The sequence below is a fragment of the Schistocerca nitens genome, chromosome 1, assembly GCF_023898315.1.
Source record: "Schistocerca nitens isolate TAMUIC-IGC-003100 chromosome 1, iqSchNite1.1, whole genome shotgun sequence".
Classification (NCBI taxonomy): domain Eukaryota; kingdom Metazoa; phylum Arthropoda; class Insecta; order Orthoptera; family Acrididae; genus Schistocerca; species Schistocerca nitens.
In genome coordinates, this window is record NC_064614.1 from 339,858,714 (window position 1) to 339,881,975 (window position 23,262).

Genomic DNA, 23,262 nt, shown 5'->3' on the forward strand with positions numbered 1-23,262 from the left:
GTTCATGCATGGTTGTTTACATCTTTGGACAGGTTTAGTGACATCTGTGAACAGTCAAAGGTACTCTGTCTGTGATACAGTATTCATAGTCAACGTCTATCTTCAGAAGGTCTGGGAACATTTATTGATGTGTGTATAATCACAGAAGAAATAATTAGGCAATGCAACATATGTATTTCACCTGGTGTTCCATTTGGTGTACCGTAGAACATCACATTTGCCAACATACTAAGCAGTAAAGTAACAAAAATTGCCATGGTTCGCTGGCAACGTGTAAAAGGATTGCGTGGATTCCTGAAATAAAATGATGAAACTGATTAATGCATTTTAATCACATATACTTTTCAGAATATTCTAACCACTGAACATTTAGTGGAATTACATAGCTGTCATTTACAGTTAAAAGCCATTCAAAAGTTTGCTGTGCAGCTGTACATGTAATACAGTAGTAAATCATCTAATACTTGTTTAGATGTTGTGGAAATCTTAAGTATAATGCTGTTTAACTGCTTCATATTCTGGTCAACACTTCCCCTTGCATGCATAAATGATAAGAATTATAGCCTTCACATGTTGTTACACAGATAAAATCTTATACTTGAGCAAGGTCTTTCTTCTCTTCACCACCGAAATTAATCACATTTATGACACTCGTTCATTCAGTCAATCATTCAATGTGTTCAATAGTTCTCACCAAAAGGAGTACCTTCAGAGATGTGGAACAATTTGAGGTATAAATAAACAAGAGACAAATAAATCATAGGAATGTTATCTGTACACTGCATTAATAGTTATCATTTCATTTCTTAATACCATTTCAGTTTGAATCATTTGAATCTGAACCTATTAAGTTACCCAGAAATTTGCTACTTTGAAGAAAGGTGCTTCATCCTCTGTCATATTAAGCAGCTGTTCTTCATCTCCTGCTAGTAATTTAGTATTTACTTGATTAGATTTGTATTTTTTGAAGTAGAAGGCTACATACAATTGTACAGACAGAGGTCCATTAATAATACATATCTACTTGTCATACATTTCTACAATGAACATTTTATCTTGCCAGTGGAGGAGTGGCTAATGAGATGTTTTCCTTGAATGTTGCTCTGAATTGGTAGTGATTCACAATTTATTACTTCATGTTAGATGAGACCTTCTTGAGTACCCTTGCACCCAAGTGAACAACTCCCTTCTGAAGCATAGGCAAGGAGGTAAAATCTATGAAAACAATTTTTTGTGTCGTTTATTGTGACTGTGCAAATTGCAGCTCACCTGAGACTGAATTTTACTAGTAATAACAAAAAGCATTAGGGAGTAGTTAGGGAGTAGATGTACTCAGAAATGAATATAAGAATTCCAAGATACTTAAAGAGATCTGTTCATTACATGCAGTTATCTATTTGAGACACTACTCTTACAGTTCACTTATGTTGAATAAATAGGCTATTTACTTTAGGTGCACTACCCAGAGGATAATTTCATGAGATAAGATGTGCATATGGCATATTTTGGCTAAGAGGCCTCTTTCAGGGAATTGGGCTGCTGTTGCAAGGCTTTATTTGATGACAATTTAGCGACTTGCAAGGTCAATGCCATACCCAGCCCCTGAGGAAAGAAAATCTTTGACCTACCCAGGAATTATACCCATAACAAGATAAATGCAAATGAAAGTACACAATACAAGAATAGAAACTAATATTTGCATCAACACAATAAGACACACTTCTAAGAGCAAAACATTACAGAGTTAACATTTTGACTGTTGATTCCATTCTTAATTTATTTTCCAGTGCTGCATTTAACGTTTTTACATTAATCCCTACTACTGTTGGTAATAGATACTTTTTTTTATTTGAAACTTTGATTTCTGTGAATTAGATGTAGGCTTGTTCTAAAAATTTTGCTGGGGAATCCAAAATGGTATGGCATTAAGGGTATTCCCTTTGCATAGATGGAGTCATATCTTGATAACAGAAGGCAGAAGGTCATAGTAGTAAATGGTACAGCAGAAGTAAGTGTAAATTCAGGGTGTGGAAAATATGGTTTGTTGCATGGATCAGTGCATGGGCCACAGCTGATCTTGATCTACCTGAATGACTTACTGGGGACACTGAAAGACTGTAGTGGTTCACCTACTTTGTTTCTTTGTTGGTTGTCCTTGGTATTGTCATACTGCATTGTGATACTGACAGAAAAATGGGTTGTGGATGTGCAACTACAGTCTACTGTAAATTATGTAGTCAACAGACGCACATTTGAGTTTCAGAGTCTTTCACTTTCACTATTCAAAACCACCAATATTACACAGTTATATGGCCACTGCACTATTGTTCAACTTTCAATAAGCCTCATTAATAGCTTGCACGCCAACACCCACATACCGCTACAATAGTTTACTGTTGAATATCTACAAGCAGTCAAAACCTAGCCACAAAGTTCACAGTTCTTGAAGAATAAACAGGTACATATGGAAAAAGTCAATGTCATTGTATTTACACCTGGCCTATTGGTGTAACACTTATTTTATTGTTAAGATAACGCGTTGTTGTCATTCTAACTAACACAGGTTCCTCGTCCGAAATTTGGCCATGGACTGACTGTCTCATGACCAAAAATCGGGCCCTCATATATCCTCACAATAATAGGTACTGAAATGACACATTGTTTGATGTTTAATTTACAGAAATTACAATTAAAACTTAACTCATTAAATTAACTGAATACATCAAAAAATTCATTCCATTTAACAGTTTCTTCTACTACAAGAGTTAGGCCAAATAGTTTGTTTAAATCATGAAATTAACAAATATTAGTTACTCAGACAATACTTTTGACATAACTGTCAATTACTTTGGAATTAATTAAGGGCTAACATGTTTTTTACTATAGGCAAATAGATGCTTTAAGATTACTAGTATTTTGTCTTCCAAATGTTTACAATTAGTAAATAATTTATTTTTGTTTATAAATCAACAATAGGATTTAATTTATGAAACAATTATTGATTTCACCCTACAACAAAAGATAGTAACTAGGAATAGCTGAAATAAATTAAGAAATCAATTACATACCTAAAACTAAGCACAAAATTAGATCTGGTGTTATATCATTTAAAACTTAGGTTCAACCCTTCTCTTTTATAAAAATGCAGGTTATATTCATGTACATTAATGGTAATTAGGTAAGATTAAAAAAAAATGAATTTTAAGGAGACAGATGGCAAAACAAGAGGGGTAGTAAAAATACCCCAGCTTGCTTCATCACATCACCCCCTCACTGGATTGACCAAATAGATATTGCAAATAGCTAACTGGGCAATTCAATGACCACAAGTGACCCCAAAAATTGGGTTTGAAATCAACACACAAAAAAATATTACATAATGAATCCTATCAGAAACTACAGTACATATATTTTTCAATTGGCCATGTGAAAATACCCATACAAAATATTTACATACAGTCTTTTGTTCATTTTGGCAACGGCCTTGCCACAGTGGATATACCGATTACCGTGAGATCACCGAAGTTAAGCACTGTCGAGCATGGTCGGCACTTGGATGGGTGACCATCCAGGCCGCCATGTGCTGTTGCCATTATTTGGGGTGCACTCAGCCTTGTGATGCCAATTGAGGAGCTACTCGATCGAGTAGTAGCGGCTTCAGTCAAGAATACCATCATAACGACCGGAAGAGCGGTGTGCTGACCCCTTGCCCCTCCTATCCGCATCCTCCACTGAGGATGACACAGCAGTTGGATGGACCCGGTAGGCCTCTCATGGACTGAAGACGGAGTGCTTTTATTGTACATTTACATAAAATATGCACAAGTTATACATTTAACAAAAAATTAGGAGTCTTCATCACAAGCAATGTCCTTTTTGGGAAAGAAAAGATTACGTTTAAAGATACATGTCATTTGATAGAAGTCGTCTTGCTTCAAATAATAAATCTTCATGTGTTGCAATAAACAGAAAATTTCTCTTGCTCAATGTTTAATATTTTTCACAAACACTTTCACACTTTCAATGAACTTTTGCACACTTTCTCACCAAGTTGTCCATCCCTTCAACAGGTCCAAGTGGCAGTTAGTAAGGAAATGCACTGCTCTCAGTTCCCTTGGAGGTGGTTCTCCTCTGCCACAGTACATGAAAAAATTAGACAAAATGTCCACTTAATTTTTCTTCTAACTTAAGTCTAAGAAAAAATGTTTAACACAAATGGCAAATGATAGTCATTATATCATAAATAAATACATCACATAGTTCTCATAACATTACAATAATAAGGACTAAATTTGACTATAGTATGAAAGATGTGGACTAGTAAAAATTTAAAATCAAGTACACATTACACTGTAATACATCACTCTGTGTTTTAACTGTCTGAAACTGGTTAAACTTTGAAAGATTTTTGTTTCTTTCACATTTGCAAAATAGCAAAAACTTAAGATGTGCAGTTGCATAGACTTACTAATCTTTATGTTACAAAAAAATGAATAGAATCACCATTAAAAAAATTATTTACTACTCGTATGAAAATTAATGGGATGGAAGTTGTACCAAATCATTGCTCTATTTCTCCACTCAATTCTGAGCACTACTCTCATCCAGCCATAAAATTAAACCCTCACAAAATCACTAAATGTTACCAAATAGTTGACCTGTCAGAATATTCACATCAGTCTAACACCACAATTATCAGTTAATCAGCAAAATTAATTTCCAGTATTGCCACTTTAGGCTCATAATTCCTCAGAACACAAATAGAAGTTTTCAGATAACCTATAGATCCAATGATGCAGCATTATATTACTTGGATCTTACTAAAATATTGCTCTTTCTATTAAGCTCTCATTCACACCTGCAGTGTCACGAACTGCACAATATACACAGTACACAAAGTTGCCTAATTCACAAACAGATCCTCAATATAGTTACAACACGTTTGTTGGCACACAGTTATCTTCTTCATTACTCAATCTTGTCTGTCAGCTCCTTTATTTTACTTACATTTCTTACCTTGTTAACTAGTGGAGAGCTTTCTCAACAAATATCACTACTGCAGAGACAGGCTCCCTAACCATTAAGACCCTAACATTATTCATTGTTTTATTATTCAATTATTGTTTCATTACCTAAGAAATAAACACCTGCCCTGCTTATGTAATGCAAAATTGACTCTACAGAGAAACACCCCACAGTACCAGATACTTATGTTAAGGCAAACTTAATTCTCATTACTTATCAGACAAAATTATCAGGAAGAAAAACAGCTATTTAACGGTATTCCATCCAATTTATTGAGATCCTAGCTTGAAGGCTGATATACTTACAAATCTTACTTATTCTTTACACACATTTCTCCAGGCAACTATGTTTAAAAGTTGTAATTCCTTATTGTTAGAAAAGGCTGTACCATGACACTTCTATGGGTAGTTAGTAATCTCCATATACTGACTGCACTGAACACAAAAAATTCTATTATATCACAATTAATGTTAAGATCTCATATTAAAGATGGTTTTTACTGCATATTGCCTCTGCTGCTACACCACTGAGCTGATTACTTCAGTTTACCTTACCTCTTTATTTGACAGAAACTCTTTAGCCATGGTATCACTTAATTTTCTTTCATCCTCTTATGACTCCATTACTTATACCTAACCAAACATAATACACACATACACACAGATAACACTGGAGAAACCTTTTCTAAAATATCATTATGCTAAAGTATCCTACCACACAAAATTACATGAAAGTAGGAAATAGAATAAATCTGATTCACTCATAAACTACAGATCAGATATGGCAGGAGAAGAGTTTCACTGTCACAGGAAACACAAAAAATGAGATAGACAGCTGGGGTAAGCATTATCACCACATAATGAGTACAACACAGAATGTTGAACCCCTTACTTGCTATTTGCACAAGAAATTAGTTCCAAATATTTTGAATCACCAAGAAATTGCACTCCAACAGCTGTCCTGCCAATTTCACAGTTAATATTACCTCTTGTTTCCACACTCTTTGACAGTTTACCAGTAGCACCAATAATTTTTGTCCCAGAAACATGCACCATTACTATACCCTCAGTGTTCTTTGTAGATTCAAAAAATGCCTGTGAAATGCCATTCAGATCACTACCACTGTCCAGTAAACATTTAACATCTATATCTTGTACACTTGCCGCTATTACAGGGTGCCACATTTCCGTTTTGCTTACCATGTGATCTTCATACAACAAATACCCATTAATTCTTTCTTTGGACAAGCTATCATCCTGCTTATCAAAATGATTATCAGATACACTGTCACTTTCTCTATGCTTCAGATTTTGTACCTTTTCCTCTATTTTAGCCAATTTTCAATCTACATTTTGATTTACTTTTACCAGTTTTTCCTCTACCCCTACAGCACTCTTGATTTCTACATCAGTTTCTGAATAATTTTTAATGTGATCGATTTGGTTCTCAAGTTTAACTCTGCTTTCAGCACAAAATTTCTCAGAAGCCTTGACTTCATCTTTACTGTTTTTTTCAGAAGCCTCCAACTTCCTACTAGTGTCATCAATAAGTTTCTCCTTCTCCTCTACACATTTACTACTTGATGTTAATTTCTCATTAGTATTACATGCTACTTTCTTTATATTTGCTTATTTACTTATTTACTATATCTTCACCATTTACCAGCCATGGCTGGACAGACTGCGTCACAAATACAATGTTTATCAACTAACATTTATACAACACCATATACAAAATTTATATTACAAATAAAAGAAAATATTTATGCAGTGCACAAAAACACATAGAACATAGCGGGAATGAAATATAACTAAACAGGAAAGTAAAACTTCATAGCAGCAAATGAAAATAACATAAAGCAAAATGTCACACACAGCAAAATGTCACACACACAAAGTTTCATTTTGGCAAAATATGTACTTTAAGTAAAACACAAAATTAAATGTGTAGTTAACACGAGAAGAAGATTAAATTTAGGCAAAATTATATACAAAACATAACAATATTTATTATTTTGTCCATTCAGTAGAACCGCTGTTGAAAAACTCTTCCAATGAATACAGTGGATGTTGTTTCAAGTCCTGAGCAATTTTTTACCGAAATAATTCAGGTGGCGGGGATTTCACTTCTGGAGGCAGTTGATTGTACATTTTTAGGGCGACTGTTGGAAAGCTGTCTTGTGTACTTGATAGGCGACACCTTGGCACTTCAATGTTCCTCTTACAGCGAGTGTCATGATTATGTATTTCTTGTCTTATGCTAAAATTCCCTTGATTTTATTTTATATACATCAGGCAGAAAAACACTTACTGGCTAAAGACAGTCATTATGCCTAGCCTGGAGAAAATAGGCTTACAGTGGTCCAGTCTTTTGCTAGAGGATATGATCCTGATGGCTTTTTTTTGTAATAGCAACACATCTTTGCTGCCTGAGGAGTGTCCCCAGAACAACAGTCCATAGCTAATGTGGCTGTGGAAGACTGCATGGTAGACTATTGTGAGAAACTGGTCAGTTATTACCCTCTTCAGCTTCCTCAGGAGGTATATCACACGAGAAAGTTTGGTGCATATACACTCCTGGAAATTGAAATAAGAACACCGTGAATTCATTGTCCCAGGAAGGGGAAACTTTATTGACACATTCCTGGGGTCAGATGCATCACATGATCACACTGACAGAACCACAGGCACATAGACACAGGCAACAGAGCATGCACAATGTTGGCACTAGTACAGTGTATATCCACCTTTTGCAGCAATGCAGGCTGCTATTCTCCCATGGAGACGATCGTAGAGATGCTGGATGTAGTCCCGTCGAACGGCTTGCCATGCCATTTCCACCTGGCGCCTCAGTTGGACCAGCGTTCGTGCTGGACGTGCAGACCGCCTGAGACGACGCTTCATCCAGTCCCAAACATGCTCAATGGGGGACAGATCTGGAGTTCTTGCAGGCCAGGGTAGTTGACTTACACCTTCTAGAGCACGTTGGGTGGCACGGGATACATGCGGACGTACATTGACCTGTTGGAACAGCAAGTTCCCTTGCCGGTCTAGGAATGGTAGAACGATGGGTTCGATGACGGTTTGGATGTACCGTGCACTATTCAGTGTCCCCTCGATGATCACCAGTGGTGTACGGCCAGTGTAGGAGATCGCTCCCCACACCATGATGCCGGGTGTTGGCCCTGTGTGCCTCGGTCGTATGCAGTCCTGATTGTGGCGCTCACCTGCACGGCGCCAAACACGCATACGACCATCATTGGCACCAAGGGAGGAGCGACTCTCATCGCTGAAGACAACACGTCTCCATTCGTCCCTCCATTCACGCCTGTCGCGACACCACTGGAGGCGGGCTGCACGATGTTGGGGCGTGAGCGGAAGACGGCCTAACGGTGTGCGGGACCGTAGCCTAGCTTCATGGAGACGGTTGCGAATGGTCCTCGCCGATACCCCAGGAGCAACAGTGTCCCTAATTTGCTGGGAAGTGGCGGTGCGGTCCCCTACGGCACTGCGTAGGATCCTACGGTCTTGGCGTGCATCCGTGCGTCACTGCGGTCCGGTCCCAGGTCGACGGGCACGTGCACCTTCCGCCGACCACTGGCGACAACATCGATGTACTGTGGAGACCTCACGCCCCATGTGTTGAGCAATTCGGCCTTACGTCCACCCGGCCTCCCGCATGCCCACTATATGCCCTCGCTCAAAGTCCGTCAACTGCACATACGGTTCACGTCCACGCTGTCGCGGCATGCTACCAGTGTTAAAGACTGCGATGGAGCTCCGTATGCCACGGCAAACTGGCTGACACTGACGGCGGTGGTGCACAAATGCTGCGCAGCTAGCGCCATTCGAAGGCCAACACCGCGGTTCCTGGTGTGTCCGCTGTGCCGTGCGTGTGATCATTGCTTGTACAGCCCTCGCGCAGTGTCCGGAGCAAGTATGGTGGGTCTGACACACCGGTGTCAATGTGTTCTTTTTTCCATTTCCAGGAGTGTATATGCAGTGTGATCATTCATGGAGAGTTTGCTATCAATCTTGAAACCCAGTAGTCTGACAGTCTCCATGTTTTCTTGGTCTTCAATGTTGGTTAGACTGCATATCAAATGTTGGGTTTTTTCTTCATTGATCTTCATTTTGTTTATTACGAACCATTATTTTATTTCTTCAAATATCAAATTTGATGCAACAAGAGCTTCTGCGGCTGTATGTCCTTTGGCAATAAGGGTAGTGTCATCTGCAAACTGCAACATTTGACTATTACAGCTCATATCATTGACATATATGAGGAATATGAGAGGTCCTAAGACTGATCCTTGGGGCACTCCTTGTTCCAGTTTTTGTTCAAGAGAAGTGGCTCCATGCACTGATACTACCTGCTTTCGGTTTTCCAAATAAGATTGGAGTGTTGATAGAACAACACCTCCTACACCATAGCATCTTAACTTGGCTGTTAGTGTTGTGTGTGAGATGCAGTCAAAGGCTTTGCTGAGGTCACAGAGTGTCAGTGCCACACTCTCTCTCTCTTCAAAACTCTGTCGAATTGTTTTTAATAAGTCCAGTGTGGCTGTCACTATTGATCTCCCTTTGTGGAATCTGTGGTGTGTTTTGGAATAAGTTGTTTTTCTCAAAGTAATTCAGTACCTGGCGGTGCATCACAGACTCAGTAACTTTGGCTAGTACTGGTACCACTGAGATTGGTCTGAAGCTGGACACCTCACAAGGATCCCCCTTCTTATATATTGGTACTGTGCGCGCCAGTTTAAGGAAGTCTGGGAAGACACCAGAAGATAGACATTTGTTTATTGCTATGGCTAGTGGCTGAGCTAATTCTGCAATAATTTTCTTTAGCAGTGTGCAGGACATGCCATAGATGTCTACACTTTCTGAGTGTTTGTAGGAGTTCACAATTTTTATCATGTCTTCAGGGTGTACTTCCTTCCAGTTTTGAATACTGCAACTGTCTGCATTTCTTATGTTTGCAGTTGGATCTAGGTCAGAGTGTGGAATTTCACTCACTGTCTTTTCCACTATTCTGACAAAATATTCATTGAAGTCATCAGGGCTACACGAATTTAAGCAGGAGGTAGTCTTCTTTCTGTTCTCATTTACAAGATTCCAGCAGCTTTACAAGATTTTGGGCCTCTTTAATGTATGTATCATTATATTTCTTTTTTTCTTCCTCTACTGCCTTCCTATAAGCTTTTTTGGCTTTTAGGTAGTTGCGGTGATGTAATTCTTTAGCTGGAATGTCTAAAGCTGATTTCATTCGGTCCTTGCGCATTGTTACAATACGCTTCAATTTATTGAGCTCGGCGGTGTACCATTGTTTCACATTGATAACTTTCTGCCTGCCTTGTGATTTGTCCAGAGGATTCTTCACTGGTCTTACCAGAAACATGTCATCAGATATTGCTTTTAAGGTTTGGAACAGGCATAAGAAAGAATCACTGCCTACTAACTCTGCAATTTTCTGCTGCCAGTTTACACAAGATAGAGCTGCTTTGAGAACATTTAGTCTCTCTTCTTTAACAAATCTTCTTTTGAATGTGTAATTTGAGTGCCATGTGCTTATCTGCGGTTTGCTCCTCATCCTGGTTTCCATTACTAGTGCACAGTGATCTGCTATCATAGGTTCAACTACACTGAGTTGATAATCCCAAATGTTGAGGTTGGTGATTATGGTGTCCAGGCATGCACCACCCCTTGTTGGGAGCTTATTTGCAATAAACAACCCATAACTGGTAATTAATCTCATAAAGACCCTCTCTCTGGCATCTCCATCACCTATATGTATGTTAAAATCTCCACACAGTGCGATTTTTTACTTTAGGCGTGTTAGGTAACACAAACAGTTCTCCATATGTCCAATAAAATTCTCAAAGTCACTATCTGGTGAATGGTACACAGAAACAACAACTAAATCAATATTTGTTAATAACAGTGCAGCTAGTTCAAGATCAAAATCCACACAAAAGCTGCTTAAATCAATTTCCTTGATGCTATGATCTCTGTTGGCATACACAGAGACCCCACCGTGGGTTGCAGTTCTTCGAAACCCCCCTCCTAATGTCTTCTTTCAAACTACTTTCTACACTACTAATGTCTTCTTTCAGACTACTTTCCATCCTATGCATGTCTTCTTTCATACTATTTTTCATACTATTCAGACTGCTCATAATTTGCCTTAAGATTGCTCCCACTTATCCATCTGCCATAAACTTTTGCCCTCGCTCATTTTTGCTGCTAGGTTCCCCCACCTTAATCTTAACGATCTCATGCACTTCAGTACTGTTTTTGTCCATTCCACTCACCTCACCACACAGTGTAGATTATGCTTTTATCATTTCATCTACAATAGGATTTTAGTCCCCATCATTCAAAGTTACATTCATGTTTGATTTATAATCAGCTAAAGTAGCAGTCAAACTAAGGTCTTTCTGTTTATCTAACAACTTAACCTTCCCAACTTTGTTTCCAGTCACACTGTCTTGTTTATTACAGCCACTCATTATTTATCACTTAATATAAAACAGCTTTTAAATGAATTACCTTGTCTTTAATTACTAGTCTGCTGATGTTCTGCAGTGGTTGCCTTCTTCACTCATCGTCTGCTGGAAGTTGTAATTCTCTTGGCGAGGCATCTTCTTTATCTCGGTCAGCTGTGTCCACCTGCATGCTGATTGGCTGCTCCTGTACTCAGTGGCTGCTTCCATAGAACCCGCTCGATAATTGGCTGCTGCACCTACTTCGTTAAGAAACCCCAGTGCTGATTGGTTATATCATGTCTTCCATTTAAAATTGTACTGTAAACCACTTGAGTTCACATTTCACTGTCAAATTTTGTGAGTTCTAGTTTATTGTGCCCACATACAATATCCTTGCCCCGGGGCACCATATGTAGTGGTTCACCTACTTTGTTTCTTCATTTGTTGTCCTCGGTGTCAACGTACTGTGTTGTGATAATTGCTGAAAAATGGATTATTGATATGCAATTACTGTCTACTGTAAATGATGTATGTGACAGATGCACAGTTGTGTTTCACAGTCTTTTACTTTCACTATTCACAACTCCCAATATTACACAGTTATATGGCCAGCACACTATTTTCTAACTTTTCATAAGCGTCATTAATAGATTGCAAGTGAACACCCACATACTGCTACAATAGTTTACTGTTAAATTGTAAAGGATGAGCCAGACAGAAGGAGATTTTACTTTATTATATGAGCTTTCAAAGGGTAACTTCATTTTTCTTGCTACGGGCAATCCTCTGCTGGCAGTGTCGGCTGCCTGTAAATTCCTTTGTCCCACAGTTTAGCAACAGGAAGTCAGCACCAAGAAATTTTATCCTAATCATTCCATAACACCCACCACCTGCCCATCCTACCATCCGGTACAGAATATCTACAAGCAATCAAAACCTAGACACAAAGTTCACAGTTCTTGAAGAATAAAGAGGTACATACTCAAACAGACAATGTCATTGTCTTTACACCCGGCCTATTGGTGTAACACTTATTTCACTATTAAGTCAATGCATTGTTGTCATTCTAACCAACACAGGTTCCTCGTCTGAAACTCGGACATGGACTTACTGTCTCATTACCAAAAATCAGGCCCTTATATATCCTCACAATAATTGCTATGGAAACTACACATTGTTCGATGTTTAATTTACATAAATTACAATTAAAACTTAATCCATTAAATTAACTGAATAGATCAAAAAATTCATTCCTTTATCAGTTTCATCTACTACAAGAGTCAGGCTCAATTATTTGTATAAATCATGAAATTAACAAATATTGTTACATAAACAATACTTTTGACAAAACTGTTGATTACTTTGGTTTTGCTAACATGTTTCCAACTAGAGCCAAACAGATACTTTAAGATTACTAGCATTTTGTCTTCCAAATGTTTACAATTAGCACAGAATTTATAATTGTATCTAAAAACAAAGATGATGTAACTTACCAAGCGAAAGCATTGGTATGTTGATATTACTGATTTCACCCTACAACAAAAGATACTAACTGGGAATACTTGAAATAAATTAGGAAATCAGTTCTATACCTAAAACAAAGCACAAAATTAGATCTGGTGTTATAATCTTTAAAACTGAGTGTTAATTGTTTTTATGAAAGTGTAAATTATATTCACTTATGTGAATGGTACTTAGTTCAGATTGATAAAATGAATTTTTAGGAGGCAAATGGCAAAACAAGAGGGGAAGTAAAAATACTCCAGCTTGCTTCATCACAATGTTTGCTGATGACACAAGTACACTGATAGTAGGTAAACACATCCATATCCCACACAGACAGGAGAATAATGGAACAGGCTTACAAGTGGTTAATCTAGCAAAAATTTGTATTGTGCAATCCCAAACAGATAAAAATAACCTACAGGTACCAGAAATAGAGATGAATGGACATACATGGATGAGGCTTCTTGCATGGAATTTCTGTGTATTGAGATGGATTATAAACTGAGGAGGCACCAGCATATGAGTACATTAAAAAAGTTCAGTTCTTCTTCTCCTCTACAACCTCTCTCAATGTGTTGAGCTGCTGACATGATTAATTTCACTCAGTTCCACCCAGTGGAGTAATATTCTGGGGCACAGCAGCTGGGTAAAGAAATTTTTGTTCTACAAAACTGTGCAATATGAATATTGTGTAAAGTTGTTAAACAAACATCTTGTGAAAGCCTCTTCGTGGATTTACAGATTTTTACACTAACTTGCCTGTATGCACACCCCACATACATATTTGTGAATAATAATAAATATGAATTTAGGATGGACATAGCAATTCACAGCTACAATACTGGAAATTGAAATAATTTCCATATAGTCGATTCATCCCCTTCTAGACTTATGAACAGAGTTATATATTCTGGGACTAAAGTCTACTGGATTATTTTTCAGCTTGTAACAGAGCAAATTGTGTCTATCCTACTGGTTTTTATACCTCTCCTGAAGTCAATAATATTTTTATTTCTAATACATTTTTATTAGCAGTAAATATATGGTAGTTTCATGAAATTGTTAATTTCTTATCCATTCTTTATCTCATTAAAATTTTCAATTCCTAGGATAGTTTTCAAACTACTGATGATAACACTACGTTTTGTTCTTATGGAAATATTGTCTTTACATAAGTATTAGTGATTAAGTATTCATATGCACCAGTTGGATGTAAAATTTTCTATAAACAAATAATTTTTTGTTCCTAAATTGGTACAGTTCATCTGAAAGACCACATTCTCCTCTTTTCAACAGTAATTTTACAACTGCCAAAAATTACACGTTACAAAAGCTATTTCTGTTCAAACATTTTGTGTTGTAGAATGCTCCAGTCTTAAAATGTACTTTCCAAGTTTTAATACCATAGTTTCATGGCCCTGATTTTTCTGATTCCAAAAATGCAGTGAGATAATATCACTTTCTCAAGATTTGAGTAGCAAACTTAGAGACCCTCTTTCTTTTTTTGTTAATACTGCCCTTCCTCAAAACAGCACTTACAGTTCAGCAATTTACTAATTATACAGCAATTACCTTGACAAAACTTACATCACTGTTTATTGTGTCTTTGCCTCTTGCATTTTCCTGTTTTTATGTTATTAATTAATATGTAAGATCCATGAATTTTGGCATTTTGTGATTCTTATATAAATGAGCATGGCATACAAAACCTCAGTCAGTCAGGGTCCAACACTGAATTCATGGACAACCCATGTTTCATTAAGTCAGTCTTAAAAGATCCAAATGTGAATTTTTTTGTGTTGTTCAATCAGTACCCAGGAGGGAAAAAGTAAATATCATGTTATAAGTCAGTCAGAATCTAACAGTCATTCCACAAACAATGTATGTCTCTCAGAGTCACATAAAATAATGAGTTTCTTTGCCACCAGCAAACTCACTGAATGTTCATTAATGAGTGTAACTTATTGACCTATGTATAATATTGGGGGTCCTACATACTTCAAAAACTGGTCATAATAAAGGAAATATTATGTGGAATATGCTTGAAGAGACTGTAAACCAACTGCTGCAGTTTTGTACTTTATTTAGTAAATATCCATCAGTCTCTTTAACAACAGGAGGACAAAGTTACAGATCAGTAAACTTCCAAGCTGGTTGTTAGAACTGATGCTAAACACTGTGCAATAATAGTGTATGTAGTGCTCTAAGTTTTGAAAGAAAAAAAAGTACATTGGAAGTATTGTGTGCATCTATTGATGAGTAGCTGGTTACCACCACAGGACTTTAATGTTTTGGTTGAAGAGCTATGCGATGCCTAATAAAAATGTTTCATTTACTTGAGAATTTCTTTTTCAATCTTTGACATATAGCATCACATGGTTACGAGTGCATTACAGAAGGAAGACATAAACATGGGATTAGCTGTGCCATAGATGGAAGCACTGGCTGTAACTTTAATGTAAGCGCATTATAGTAAATGAATATTCTGTCACACATAAAAATAAAGTACCAGTGACTCAGTAATATCCTTATCAGTGATTACAATACAGATTCAAATTTACAAAAAACTTGACTGTATAAGCTCCCGTATCAGCACATCATTGCACCCCTCTGGCATGTATTCATGTGCTGATTCAATTGGAAAATATGTCACAAAAATGTTATATACTCTCCTGATGCAAGCTGTCCCAAAAATATTGTAGCTATTTCTGATATCTTGGACACAAGCATTGAGAGAAAGTTGAATTCTGATCTAGTCCCACTCATATCTAAAGGAGATAGATCGATGGAACTTGCTGACCACATCACACAAAAAGTTCATAGAATGAAATGGGTGGGTGCTACTCACCATATAGCAGAGATGCTGAGTTGCAGAAAGGCACAACAAAATGACTGTCGCACAATTAGGTTTTGGCCAACACAGAAACTGTGGTCATGTGTGTGTGACTTCCATTTGTGTGAGTGTGTGTATGTTAACTAATTTTGACAAAGGCCTTGTTGGCCAAAGGCTAATTGTGTGACAGTCATTTTGTTGTGCCTTTCTGAGATTCATCACATCTGCTATGTGGTGAGTAGCAAGTATTCTTTTCATTACATTGTTACATTCCATCCTGGATTTCCCATTGTTTGAAAGATTCATAGAGACATATTCCAAGCACGGATGTCCATTGTGTTATTGAAAAATGGTAGCATTATCCTGTCATGTAGGAAGTAATACACAAGAATGTGAGACATTTTTGATGTAATGTTGTCCCATTAGACCTCCCCCAATCACTACCAGTCATGACCTGACATCATACACAATGTCTCCCCACACCATGGTGCCACGAGTAACACTACTGTTCCTCTGCAAAAACATTGTCAGAATGGGACTTCTCTGTAGATCACTGCCATACTTACCAACATTGGCAACTCAGGGTAGAGTACAATTGTGGTTTATTGCAGAACACACTGCAATGCCATTCATCAGCAGACCCAACTTCCTGGTCACAGCACAACTCCATCTGCAACCACCAGTGCTGTAGATTTACTGATGGTCTTTGCATGGCACAGAAAATCCCTAATCTGGCTGCTGCTAGAGTCCAACCAGTGGTACAGGAATGTTGCAGAGAGTTGATTATTTGTTCTCAGAAGGCAGATGCAGATATAATGAGTTTACACTGGTACACAATAAGGCGATCCCTCCTCATGGCGGTCACATGTGATTGACAGAAACATGATGAAAAGTTTGCATGCACTCAAATTCCCATGCAGTATATCATGCCACTGTTACTTCCAAATTCCCCATAAATCTGGATGCTGCAGAATTGACCAGTTGGCCAAAAGGTGCCCACAGCTTGACACCATTCAAACTCGGTGTTTCAGATAATGGGTCTCTCATGAGTATACAGCATCCCCATAAGCCTCACTGTGCTCAATCAGCATCTGATGCTGTCCGCAACCCTACCATGTCTGGTGACAACACTAAACATGAACAACATCAATGTACTCAAGTTGTCTTTGTACCCATCACAAAGAATAGCAGCTGTGATCATTTACATATGCACCCATTGTATGTACTGTGTGAGTTACATGTCACTTTGGTTAAGTGACATATTTCACAATGTTAATAGTACTAATAAATTATGATCATCACCACAAAAATATTATTTCACTTAAAGAGGTTTTACACTCGTCTACTGACTGAGAGTTATCTTGTTTGTGTATGAAATTTGATGCTCATGGGAAAGGCATTTCTGCAAGACAGTATGATTGTAGCTGCTTTATCATGCTGTTGTACCTGCTGAGTCAGGCAGTTTATTCCACAAAGCTTTGTCCTTGCTCAGAGATGTGCTGCATGCTGTAATAAAATGAATTATAGTGAGATAAATGCACTACTCCGTCTTGGATCATATGAAGTGAATGATGCTGTGGTGAAGGTGTGAAAGGTAAAAATCAACTGCTACAAAGCTATGTGAAAATGTTTAAATGTCAATGTACATTACTTAATGTAATTACAATGATGATTATGGACTTCTCAGAAAAGATAGACAGTTAATTGTATTTTATTTATGAAATGTATGTCCCAAAGATTATTTTCCATAAATAGAATGATATGTGATAGTAATTTCTTTGCTACCTGTTGTTAGAGGAAAATCCTTGTTCCTTTGGGTAGTTGATTGTCTGAATTGGAAGTGTGAATATGGAGAATGAATTATGCGTATTGATTGTATTATGAAGTGAAATGACTGAAAATATATGTGTAATTCTGCAAAATTCCACCAGTTTCTGCGTTGTTATTAAAGTAATATCCCAATCATCCTCTAGACTATTATAGAAAGATAAGCCACAGGAAGGAAGAGAACAATGTCCCAACAATGTGAAACACAGAAGAGCAACAAAAATGATGAGTATTTCATTTTTAATAGAACTGGTCACTTAAATTTGACTGTCCCTGTCACTCACTGCAATGTGTTGTAGTACTTCGAGATTTTTTGATGTAAATTCCAGAACGACTTGTCCTTCTACTGTCTTGAACACATAATATTTTAAAAATAAGTGTGAGAGAATGTACATACTGCATGACACATGTTTCTGTGTGCAGGCTGGAAATGAGTTACAAGCACAATGTAGACACGATGGTCAAACGGCATCGACAAGTGTTTGCCACTCATGCCACGGAAGTTATATTAGAAGAACAAGAAGTAATCATGTAGTATTCTTTGCTGTTTTAGTGTCTGTAATTATTGTTAAAGAAAAATGAACAATTGATTATCAACATTTTAATTGTTCTTCATGTGTTTGACTTGCTAGAAGTAAGACATGTTCATAATTATGTGGTTGCAAAAACTATGCAAAAAATGTATTTAATCAAATCTAATACTAGATGAATTAATTGACTTGCAACATTTGAATATTTATATGGGAAGTAGTGAATTTGTTCTTCATGGAAGTTCAAATATACCAAGGCTAAACTAAAAGTATTCTGCGAATATCAACTTATTTCAAGAGTAGATAGATAGATAGATGGATAGATAGATAGATAGATAGAGATAGAGAGAGAGAGAGAGAGAGAGAGAGTATGAAAACTTCTTGTAACCATCATTATCTTCAGAGAAGGAGATTTTGGAGATCGGCGTACCTGGATATCTAGAGAAGAAGATCTGCCAAACACAACATGTAAGATGATGTAAGTTAACTGAGAGATGTGTGTGCCTTGCAACCCAGTACCACACTATTTTGTGTCATCTGAAAAATGTTAGAATGTGGTGAGCAGAAGGGGGGGGGGAGGGGGGGGAGGAGTTTTGAGAGAAAACCAGTCACTGATCACCAGTGCTGATTCCACATATGCTCATTGACACCAATGCCGAAACCAACATTTGATGCCACCAGCACCAGTGCTGTTCACTGGTGTTAAATGCACATTCCTCACCAACGCAGATAGAATGCCACGCTGGGTGAGCGTGAAATAAAAACTTTATTACTCTAGTAACAAGTGTTACAAAATTCTGTGGGGTGAACTTTTACTGTGTAATTGGTATAATTATAACTAGTATTAAATGCTCACAAGAGCTGAAGTCTATAGAAGCATGGACAGTATACAACAAGTCAGAACCAGCCATGGCTATGAGGGTTACTAAATTAGGGCCTGACCAGTCTGAGTTAGTAAATCTGATCAAAACTTTAAATGCTAAATTAGATGCTCACTTCAAAGCCCAGAGTGAAGCTCTACATGCTCATTTCAATGCCTAGAGTGCAGATTTAGATGCAAATTTTTTAAAAAGACCTAGACTTGATACACTAAATAAATTCTAAATTAAAGGCTCGAGGTGAGATTCTAAATAAAGGACTAGATTTAATAAATTCTCATTAAAGGCTCAGAATGAAACTCTACATATTCAAACTATGAATATAGGGTTCGTTAAATGTCAAAATAGATGCTCAAAGCAAAGAATCTAGTAATCTATGTGAAGGCATGTGTGCTCTATAAACTAAATTTGACACCAAAAGTAATAATGTTGAATCGGAACCTAATGAAAACTTAGAATCTTTGGAAGATGTGTAGAATAGTGTATACAATAATGTAAGACAGGGAATGAATGCTTTGAAACAGAGTGTATATCAGCCTAAGGAATTAATACCGATTATTCAATCGCAAATTACAGGTGTCAGTACTCAAGTGGATAATGTCGATAAATACCCCAAAGAGATAATATCTAACTTTGATATTATAAATGTATGTAGTTTGGAGGAACCATTTGAACAAATTATAGATGAAAAATTTACCGAGCGTATAACCTCTGGAAACGTTTCGACTATTGTTTCTTCCAAATTTAATGACACTAGCAATGTTATATATGACATGTGGAAAGAATTCAAGCTTATCCAAAACAAAGTAGAAGAAATGTATCATCACCTAATGTTGTGTTACCTAGGCAAGTGGTGATTATTTTACAGTGGCGAGCATTGGTTAGTTGCAAATGAGGTAGATATGTTTGTACCTCAAGGATACGTCACTGCAGACATAATGTGCAGAAAGCAGAGGCGAAATGGTGGGGCTGGGATCTTTATCAGAGATAATTTCAACTTTACAAAAATAGATGTATCATCTTACTGTACAGAGTTAGATGCAGAATTTAGTTGTATAAAAATGACTGATGAAAATCTAATAATTGTAAGCCTATACAGATCTCCCAATGGCAACATTGATACATTTTTTGAAAGATTTGAACTAATGGTTAGAAAAATACTAATGCATAAAACAAAGATTGCCATATGTGGTGATCTTAATATAGAAATGGTAAACACAAGTAATGAGCCCTCAAGAACTTTTCTTAATTTATTAAGGTCCCTTAATCTGTACTGTACCATCCAGTGTCCAACACGTAAAAATTCATGCATAGACAATATTATTGTGAATTTTCCCCGTGGCAGCTACACTGTTAGCCTTGCAAATGGGTGCTTTGCAGACCACGACCCATTGCTTCTCAATCTCGTTAGTAAGCAACCAAATTCCACTAGTGTGCACAATATGACATGGGTAAGAAGACAAAAAGAAGAATACATTATGTCATTTATTCGTATACTAGAGGATGCAAGTTGGGACTTTGTCTATAAGTGTTCATCTGAGAAGTCTGATGTTGAAACTACCTTTGAAAACTTCCTTAAAAATTATACAGAATTATGGTATTCATGCTCACCACTAATTAAAACCAACTCTTCTGGAACATATAAAAATAAAAAGCTGGAATGGTACACAGACGAACTGGTCCAGATAAGAAAAAACATGCTCGTACTATACACAGCATATAAAAATGCATGTAAACAAAGATCAGAGCAGGAGGGCACCTTTTATGCAGCATACCAAAAATGTAAAAAATTCTACAAACTTAAGCTGATACAGACAAAAAAGGCTGCTTATGAAGGGTACATAGAAGGTGCAACAAACAAGTGCAAGGCAGCATGGCAGATTGTAGCACAAGAAAATCCCACACGTCACACACATGAAACTCAGCTCACTCCAAGGGAACTAAATGACTACTTCATTAGCTCAATTAAAGAAATTGAAAGTAAGATAGAAAAAACAGATACATCTGCAAGCGATTTACTTAATGCCCTTCCACCAGTAGATCATGTCTTTAACTGGTATAGTATCACACCTGCTCAGATTAAAAGAACAGTCACAAAATTTTCAAATTCTAAAAGTATGGACTGCTACTGGCTCTCCAATTACATAGTAAAAAAAACTGTAGACTCGATCGCTAAACCATTGGCATTCATATTTAATAAATGTTTACAGTCAGGAGTGTTTCCCGACTCCCTCAAAATTTCCAAAGTTATTCCAGTGTTTAAAAAGGGTGACAAACATCTTCCTAAAAGTTATCGCCCAATCTCAATTGTGCCAATATTTTCTAAAGTATTTGAGTCACTTATGTACACTCAATTAAGTAGCTATTTTGAGACACACAACCTTTTGAGCAATAGTCAGTTCGGATTCCGACAGGGCAGAAATACCACTGCGGCCATCCTGGAAATTGTTGACCAGACATTAACAGCCTTTGAAGACCGGAATATGGTGTCACTTGTCTTGTGTGATCTGAGCAAAGCTTTTGACTGCATTCCCTTTGGCACCCTGGTTGCAAAACTAGAATTTTATGGTGTATGTAACCCAGCATTAGCAGTAATAGAGTCATATCTTCATAATAGAAGACAGTTTGTCTCAGTTAAAAATAATTACTCCCCTGTAGCAGCAGTTAGTACTGGTGTACCACAGGGCTCGGTTCTGGGACCCTTCTTCTTCATCATAGCCATCAATGACCTACCTCATCACATAAATAGTACTACCATATGCTATGCAGATGACACAACCCTCCTCACCTCACACCAGAACATCTCAGCTTTGGACAATAACACACAGGAATCACTCAAATCAGCCATCCACTGGTTCACATCCAATAAATTACTGTGTAACTCAGAGAAAACACAACAGCTTCTCTTAGGGTTACCCAAAACCATAGAAAACAAAACTGTAGAACTATTAGGAATGCATATTGATTCCAAACTTAACTGGGAAGAACACGTAAATCAGGTTTGCAAAAAGCTTTCAAGAGTCTCCTATCTCCTTTGGAAACTTAGGGACATGATTAGCATGAACTTTCTGAGAACAATGTACTGTGGACTCTTCCAGTCACATATTACATATGGCCTTCTCATATGGGGGCACAGCTCTCACAGTAACAAAATTTTGTTGATGCAGAAAAGAATGCTGCACATAATGTGTAAAGTCGGTCCCACGGAGCACTGTCGTCCTCTCTTTATAAGGCTAAGACTGTTGACCATTGTAAACTTGTATATTTATATCTGTGTGTTACACATTAAAAACAATGGTATGGAAGGTGTTGTCAGGGAAGAAATTCATAACTACAACACTAGAAGGAAGGCAGATTATGATATACCAAGACACAGACTAACAAAAAGTAGTAACTCACACAAAGTGAATACCTTAAAAATATTCAACAAACTACCGCAATCTGCTCGGGACATGCCCACAAAAATTCTTAAACAAAATTTGTACAATTGGTTATCTGACAATCCATTTTATTCTATGCAAGAATATTATGATCTGAGTAGCACAGAGATAAACCTGTAATTGCATAATTAACTCAATTAACTACTATATATACTGTTACAAAACATTTCATATCTAATACCTTTGTATTTCAACTGTGTTAGGTAACTACTTTATTTGCCAGTGTTATGATGTGTTACGTAACTACTGTGTTTGCTACTACAATGTAACTCATTTTTGGTACCTTTGTATGTATCTGAAACAAGAATATGTATTAAGCGTTGTAGTCACCTGCTTAAGGTTTAGGTTATTTGTAAGTTACTCATATGCTAATTATATCTATGCCTTATATATAGTGTCTGGAATATTAATATTATTTTATGTACTGACGAAGCCTATTTCATCTTGCATGATCAATGGCTAATAAAGAATCTTGAATCTTGAATCTTGAATCTTGAATCTTGAATCTTTCAAACAAAATGTAACGAGTAGTATTGGTCTGCATTTGCTCAAGTGAAGTTAATACCAGATCCATGGGACCTATGCAGAATCATATATCCCACAGGGATGTTAACATTCTGTGTTAAAGAGTGGAGCGATGATCGTTGGATCCCTAGTTGTTTTCAATGTTTCTTCAAACATAGTTTTCGTTCACCGAATTCCCTTCAATTCTTAAAATATTCTGTAATTTATTCTTGAA

At 37.1% G+C, this 23,262-nt stretch overlaps 1 protein-coding gene across 2 annotated transcripts in view; it reads right to left on the minus strand.

Moving 5' to 3' along the window:
- Window positions 1-4,013: 4,013 nt before the first annotated feature.
- LOC126248618 (polycystic kidney disease protein 1-like 3) overlaps window positions 4,014-23,262 on the minus strand; it is a 179,420-nt gene continuing 160,171 nt past the window's right edge. The window contains exons 4-5 of one of the 2 annotated variants that reach the window (XR_007545516.1): window positions 11,574-11,766; window positions 4,014-4,131 (exon numbers count right to left, since the gene is read on the minus strand). Coding sequence is in view for 1 of the 2 variants with exons in the window: in XM_049949784.1 (XP_049805741.1) it covers window positions 4,044-4,131 (88 nt within the window). In the remaining variant the exon portion in view is untranslated. The remainder of the gene's footprint in view (window positions 4,132-11,573; window positions 11,767-23,262) is intronic. The other variant, XM_049949784.1, reaches the window with a different exon arrangement.